An 8,022-nucleotide genomic window follows, 5' to 3' on the forward strand; every position below is an offset into this window, starting at 1 on the left:
GGTTCTCCTCTCAGAGTTATGAAATTACTGAGGATTTTGAAGCTGCAATAAGTCTCTCTTGCTTTAATGATGATTCTGAAGCTGCACCAAGCCCCTCTTGCTTTAATGAAGATTTTAAAGCTCCACTAAGTCTCTCTTGCTTTAACGACACAAATTTGACGCTGTCCATTCAAGTGTTATTTGGGGAACAAACAGCAAAATTGCTGTTTCCCAAACACCTTCCATGACCTCCATCCCAAACCAGTGAGCTTTAAATCCAATCTGAAGCCAAGACAGCACAATACTGACCTTCCCAAGCCTGCAACACAGTGCACAGCCACACAGCATCCAGGCTCCTCGCGGAATTTGGTTTTCAAGAGGTTTAACCAGTCGTCAACTATCTGATTTGGGGGTGGTGCTCCATCATCAAAGGGCCAGTCCTGGGGAGGGAAGCAATTCCATCAGCTACAGGCAGTGAAATCCATAACCAACAGCAAGGGAACCCCCACTGGGATCCATCAGCACTGGGCTCAGGAAGAAGTGCATCCCTCTCTCACACACACACAGTTCTGTGAGGATATTTCTGGCTGCACAGGAGTTTGTAAGTCAATACCATAATGCAACATTAAATGTTTAACAACCATTTCATTGCACTTTTCAATAAAGCTCTAAACTAACTCCTTTGCAGGAGAGAGTTTTGAGAAAAAATTGCTGCCTTTGGAATCTCAGTTTATTAAAAAGATGTAAAAATCAATAGGCATTTCAAACAAACATGGGAAGGATGAGGACTCTGTGGGCTGTGCCTGTGGTTCTGTCAACCTCTTTAAAGTACTATTTGTACTTCAGACTCTGCAGAGATGATGGTCAGGACAATTAGGAGGAGCAACACTTCCTAACAGCTCAGATGGATCTCTCATCCTCTAGTTCAGGCTCTCAGATGGATTCTCTGATCCTCTGTTTCAGCCCCTCATGGATCTCTGATCCCCTAATTCAGCCCCTCATGGATCTCTGATCCCCTAATTCAGGCCTGTGGTTCTGTCAACCTCTTTAAAGTACTATTTGTACTTCAGACTCTGCAGAGATGATGGTCAGGACAATTAGGAGGAGCAACACTTCCTAACAGCTCAGATGGATCTCTCATCCTCTAGTTCAGGCTCTCAGATGGATTCTCTGATCCTCTGTTTCAGCCCCTCATGGATCTCTGATCCCCTAGCTCAGCCCCAAGCACATCCCATGCTTGATAACCTCCCTAGACACAGAGCACTCTCCTGCTGGAGACAGAGCACTCCTGGATTTAAGGGGAAAGACTATATTTAGTAGTTATTTGGCACTTTTCTCTAGATGACTGTGATGCATTTTACAAGAAAAACTCCTAGCCAGAATTCCATATTATTCCCCAACCTCTCCAAATGGAAGGAAATTGCTTTGATAGGAGCCTTCCTCCCTCATCAGCCAGAAAACAAGTCTTACATGTAGTACCTTGAGAACAGGTTATGATGAAATAACATCCTCTGAAGCCCCCGAGAATCAGGCAGAAAGGCTGAACAAGTACAAGCAAAGGTAAAATCCAGCAGACTTTTCATTTTGAAATGCACTTATTGCTGCTCTAACACTTCCTGAATAGCAAACACAGCTCAGCACAGCCCTAGAGCACCTTAGAAATGTGTTGGTACTTACAGCTTCAAGGGAGAAATGTGTCTCAGAACTACAAAACCAAAAACCTTTTAAGGTACTGAAATAAGTTGCTACGTGATTAATTCAGAAAGACACACAAAGTCTGAAGAGTGCAGAGAAAAAGTGGAAAATTAAAAAAATATCTGAGGCAGTGCAGCAAAATAAAAAGCTGCAGAAATAAGATCACAAAGTAAAAGTTGTTCTTCCTAATAAAAGCCTTTTATGAGATGTTTCCACTCAATCCCACACTGCTGGGGGATTATTTTCAGCCTAGTGTCACCCTCTGTGTCCCAGGAAGAGAGGGACAGGTTGCCAAGATGCTTCCATTCAAAGACAACAGGATTTTCCATGCCCTGTGTTCAAATTCCAGGTGAATTAAATCCTTTCCTTCAGACTAAACACATTGCTTGAGCTCCCACGTGAACCACTATGCCCACACAACTCTGTGCTGGCCTGAATCAACCCCAAGTGCCACTTCCCACAGAGCATCACCTGCTCAGCAACAGCACATGGAAGCAGCACTGGTGAACCACTGCCCAGAGTGAGAAGCAATGGGGCTATTAATCACAGTGAAGTTTGTAGTGGGTTTTTTTTTCACCTGTGAATTCCTGTTGAACAGGACAGAAACCCAATTGCAAAGCTCCAGGATGAAAACAGTCATCAATAACCAGAAGGAGATTGCACCAACAGAAAACACAGCTCTGCTGTGCCACCCTGCAGCAGAGGGAAGGAGGAATGGGTTCTCCTTATTTTCTGTTCTCTAATCACAGTGAAGTTTGTAGTGGGTTTTTTTTTCACCTGTGAATTCCTGTTGAACAGGACAGAAACCCAATTGCAAAGCTCCAGGATGAAAACAGTCATCAATAACCAGAAGGAGATTGCACCAACAGAAAACACAGCTCTGCTGTGCCACCCTGCAGCAGAGGGAAGGAGGAATGGGTTCTCCTTATTTTCTGTTCTCTGGAGCAGCTTTGCTGAGCATCACAGCTCTGAGCCTGTCCTGGCTGCAGGACAGAGCTGGCCAAGAAGAAGTGACAGAACTTTATGGTGACAAAGAACCTTTTCTTCAACCCCCTGTGTCAGGAACTCCCAGCACTGCCTGAATCTGTGCAGGATGAGACTACAGTGGGCCCTTCTATCCCAGAATCCCATGGCAATGAATCCTATATCCAACAGACACTCCTGCCTGCAGCACTCAGAGTGTAAGGAAAGTCTGATAAACCAAGGACTAACAGAAGGAGAAAAATGAACTGTGTCTTGGATCCTGAGGATGAACCAGCACAGCCTCCCTGCTCGTCAGGCAGTGCAAAAACACTTCCAGAAAAGCCCTCCCAGTCTTCCTGCTGGAACACTCCTGTTACAAGACCTGACACAGGAACACAACCAAGAACTGCAAGAACCCCCAGGAACTAAATCCATTCCCTCCTCCTGGGTTTAATCTCTGTGGATAGACACATGCATGCAGTAGTATCATCTCATCCAGGGAGCAACTAATTCCCAACTTTCCCACTATGCCACTTGTCAGAGAGCTCTGGAGCTGCCACATTCTACCCATCTTGTCAGTATCTGACCCAGTACCCTGTAATGGGAGCAGCTTTGCCCAAATGCTCCCAGTTCCAGGGATTCCACTCTGCTTTTGACCTCAGCAGTGTTCAAACACACGCTAATCTCTCTCAGGCTGTTTTTAATCTTAATGTTATTTTTAAGAGCAAATATTAGCTTTAAATAGAGATGTGTTATTTTCTCAGCCAGAGGTAATTCAATCCCATTTCTCAGCAGCACCAGGACTGTGCTTTGAAAAAGCAGGAATTCCTGGGGAGGAAGAGCTCCCTGGGAGTTGGTCATGTCAGGGAGTTGTTAAGCTTATCTCAAATAGCAAAACACTGCTGCAATACAGTAAATGACTCAGACAACCTCCTGACTGGGATCAGCAGGATCAGCAGTGACATTAGCAGGAACCTTCCCTGTCACCTCCTGCTCTCTGTTTCCCTGAGCCAATGCCTGGTGGATTTATCTCCCTCCTGGAGCAGTGGAACACTAAGCACTGCTCCATACAAATGTGGAGAGGCTCCTTGGCTCAGGGAAACGTGGACAGACACGAGAGCCTCACATGTGCTGCTCCAAGGGAAAGGCTCCACCACACAGCAGAGCTGCTGGGAACACCATTTCCAAGGTGTTTTAGCAAAGCTTCTTCAAAAACCTTTCAGTTCAAAGCCAGTCAACACTGAGCTTTGAAAAGGAGAACCAAAAGCTACATGGGAAGTTCAGGCTCCAGAGCTTGGAGCACTCCCTGGCTCCTGCAGCTGCCATGGCCTGGAGAGGGTGGGATTCTTCCCTCCCAGGGCAGAGCTAGACACTTGCAATGCTGTCCTACAGCTTCTAGGAAGAACTCAGCTCTCTCCTCTGGCACAGGAACATTCTCCTAAGCCTCAGCTTAAATCAGGGCTCAGAGGGATTCTACACCACAAGTTGAATCCTTCCAGCCCCTGGCAACAAGAGGAGTGTCACAGCTAGAGGTTCCACAGCAGAGTGCTGAAAACACCAACGCTCACTCCAGAGCTGTCTTGGACTTGGACAAAACTCTATCCCAGAGTGCAGCCCTGGAATGACTGATTTTTCCAACAACACTGAGGCCCACGTGGCTGCCTGGAACTGGAGTAAATGCTTACTAGGGCTGGAAGCCAAGAAACCTGACTGACCTGAACGTGGAGTTTTCACAGATATGGCAGGATACAAGTTTTGCTCCTAATGGAAAACTGCACAAGTTTTCCTGTGACACAGCCATAACAAGCAAGAGGCAGTGAAAGGCTGAACTGACTACCTGCACCACCAAGGGAAGGTGCAATTTCTGCCCTCACAACACAGCATTACTCACTCCACTAAAATAAACTGATTGTATCTGACATAGGCTAATAATTCAGAAGCATTGCCTGGAAAAACACTGCCTGCAAGCTCAGAATGAGCACACACCTCTTAAAAAAACCTCCCCTCCAAGCCCAAGCAGCACTAGCCCATACAGTCAGACACCATTGCACAATGGTAGCTGTGAATAAGCAGAGAAGGAATTCCACCTGCTCAACTAGTAAGCCACCAGCAGCCTGGCTCCATCCAGGGGTGAGGAGGGCAGTGGTAGATTAGGAATTAGGAGGGAGTTCTTCCCTGTGAGGGTGCTGAGGCACTAGAATGGATTTTCCAGAGCAACTGTGGCTGTTCCACCCCTAAAAGTGTTCCAGGCCAGGTTTGGAGCAACCTGAGCTTGTGGAAGGTGTCCCTGCCCATGGCACAGGATGGAACTGGATGAGCTTTGAGTTCCCTTCCAACCCAAACCATTCCAGGATTCTATCCTGCTACAGCCAGTCCAAGGAAGCCTATACCAATGTACCAGAAGTGGCACTTTTTGCAGGAGCAAGAAGAGGGAGTTTTATCCCAATCCTGAGAAGGTCAACAGTAAAGTCACCAGTGATACATGCAGAGACAAGCACCAAACCAAGGCTGAACACTGCATTAGTATCAAACTAGTCACTAAAAGGCAATCAAAATAGCCCAAATATTTGCACCCCAACTAAAGCATACAGGCAACAGGAGTGAACCACCAAGGACCTGTCACGAAACACAGCAAGTTTCTCAAAACCACCTTCAGCTGATGCTGGAGATCACATCTCTGAGACAGCCACAAAGCATAAGGGAGATCCACACCCCTTCTAGACAGGTGATGTTCCAGTTTTAGACAGTTCAAAGGCAACTCACTAGAACTTGGATTCCTTCTTTCTCGATAGGAGCTTGATCGTAAGTGGCATCACAAACTCGCACCAAGGTGGTCACTCCATACTTCTTCAGCTCCTGTAAGAGAAAGGAAAACACATGGGGATAAAACAACTTCCATCAGCCACAAACCCAAACATTTCACACTGAGTCAGGGCACTGGGACCACTGCACAGCTCCAAGGTGACCACCCAAAGAAGAAAGAGCAAAGGCCAAGGTAGAACTGAGGGTTTATGGAGTGTTAGGACAAAGGTTACAAGTGACAGGACAAATGTGAACCACCTCTGAGCTCTTCTGCTCTAAGGAAATGCCGCAGTGGAAACACATTGCATTTAGAAGAGCAAAACTGAAAGAGCTGCTTATATTCCCCAAGCAGCTTCTTCTTCTCCCTAAATAGAAGCCTGGGCCTGTTTGCTTGAGCCAGTGTTGACATTTTGAGGCAGGGAGGAACACACTCCCCACCATATTCCATCTTCCTGGTAATGCACTGTGAGGAGCATGTTGTGCCAGATAAATAATCAGAGGATCAAACAAAAGCTGTTCCAGTTCACTTTGAAGGTTCCTACAACAAGCAGAATTTCCTCTCATGTTTGGGCTGAATCACTATTACATCCTACAATTAGCAATAACATTTATTCCTGAGAAAGGAAGACAATCCACAATTATGAGAGGGGAGGAATGAAGAGAAAAGAATGTGGGTTTGAGAGAACATGAAGCACTAATATCTGAGCAGATTCCTGGTGAAGAGCACACTGCTAAGTGATGGAAGTGTGTCAGACAGCAGTGTGGGATGACAGGATCTCCCTGCAATGAACAAGACCTGGAGACAGCAGATAAAAGTCCTCTAGACACAAGACACAAGGGCACAAAGATACAGCAGGGTTGGAGCACACCAGAATGTGAAATACACTGTGCTACTACTTCTGTGACAGTGCCATCTGCTACTTGTGCAGCAAATTGGATTCTGTTGTATTTGAGAGCTTGGTGTCTCACTAACAGTGTGACCCACTGCCCATCAGGTTTCTCTCTTTCCAAGGAGAAGCCACTTTTCATGGATCAATCCTGGCACCTGAAATCTGATGATTCTGAGACTGGAAGGGCAGGTTGGTCACACATCCTGTGAACTAAAGACATCACTTAAGGATTGCACTGAATCTGCTCTAAGGGAGAAGGAAGTTCAGAAATCAGTTATGACTGTTAGCAACTCTAAGTGCAGCAGAGGAGCAACAGGTGGATGGATCAGAGGCATCACAGAATGAAAAACAGCATTTAGAACCACAGAACATGGACAACAGAATGACAAAACCATGGAATGGTTTGGATTGGAAAGGAACTTAAAGCTCATCCCATTCCAAGGGCAGGGACACCTTCCAGCAGCCCAGATTGCTCCAAGCTCCATCCAACCTGGCCTGGAATACTCCCAGGGATGGAACAGCCACAGCTTCTCTGGGCAACCTGTGCCAGTGCCTCAGCACCTCCCAGGGAGGAATTTCCTGTGCATCTAACCTAAATTTCAGTTTGATCCCATTCTCCTTGTCCAAGGAATACCCTCCTTGATGGCAAGGTGTTTATATTCCAAACTGGAAGCTCATCCAGCTTCTTGCACCTACAGAAATGAATCACTTCAGAACAAACTCACCAGTGGATTTTCTTCTCATACTGTCGAGAAAATGTGAATAACACATTAAAGATCAGAACACCTTAAGTTCCAAGTAACCTACAGACAAAGAGGTGGGAAAAACAAGTGTCCAGGAATGAGGAATGACACTGGATTTGCCTCCTTACCTCTATGAACTTGCTGAGGGTTGCATTGGTTGGGTTGTGAGTGATCAGGAAACGCATACTCTCATAGGTAATTTCCACGGGGGCTGGACGGTTCATAATGGCAAATTAACTGTGGAAGGGGCCAAAAAAAAGAAAACAAACAAAAAGAAATAGAAATTAAAAAAAAATAAATCAATAACCTCAGAAAGGTTTCACAGCAGAAAACATCAAAAAGATCACTAATATTGCCTGGGATTGATCAGAGCTTGTTTGTTCCGTACAGATTTCGCTTCCAGAAGAGCAGGTTTTGCTTCAGGAGCCACTTGAATTCACCTTCGGCCTCAAGTACTGCAGGTGGTATCCTTCAGACTCCAAAAAATTCCCACTATGTGCAGGACTAGGCAGCCTGTTCTACATTTAGGCACTGGTGAGGCAAAAAAGTAAGGGCAGATTTTCTCTCCACTTTGTTTTCTTGATGCTTAGCTTTGCCAGAGTCAGTAAGAGGAATATGCTTCCAATGGGGAGAAGATATCCCATATATTTGAGCGTGTTCACTGTGTCTTCCAAGGAGTCTTCAAGGCAAAGGAATTATGGCACGTGGAAGGCCCTGGGGGCAGCTCACTTGTCAGCCAGGATGCTGTGCTGGGCCTGGCAGAAGTCTGCCCTCACGCTCAGAATCGCCATAAATGTGCGACGTATCCTCCACCAGAACACCTGCAGCCAAGGAAAACAGCAGGTCAGAGGCTGTGGGGCTTCCCTTCCCAGCCATACCAAGCACTGACCCTCCCAGAGAAACCCAAACTCAGCCTGGACACAACTGTGTTCAGAGAACAGACAGATAGA

The 8,022-nt window shown here is 46.1% G+C and overlaps 1 protein-coding gene across 1 annotated transcript; it reads right to left on the reverse strand.

Moving 5' to 3' along the window:
- Positions 1 to 284: 284 nt before the first annotated feature.
- On the reverse strand, positions 285 to 7,296 carry LOC103801163 (protein tyrosine phosphatase type IVA 2; the record flags this gene model as incomplete). The annotated part of the gene is made up of 3 exons (XM_009073568.1): positions 7,201 to 7,296; positions 5,401 to 5,493; positions 285 to 419 (listed from the first exon to the last, which is right to left on the reverse strand). Coding segments are annotated over exons 1-3 (324 nt in total), but the record flags the coding sequence as incomplete, so codon positions are not given.
- Between the last annotated feature and the right edge of the window lie 726 nt (positions 7,297 to 8,022).

The sequence above is a fragment of the Acanthisitta chloris genome, unplaced genomic scaffold (assembly GCF_000695815.1).
Source record: "Acanthisitta chloris isolate BGI_N310 unplaced genomic scaffold, ASM69581v1 scaffold21654, whole genome shotgun sequence".
Lineage (NCBI taxonomy): Eukaryota > Metazoa > Chordata > Aves > Passeriformes > Acanthisittidae > Acanthisitta > Acanthisitta chloris.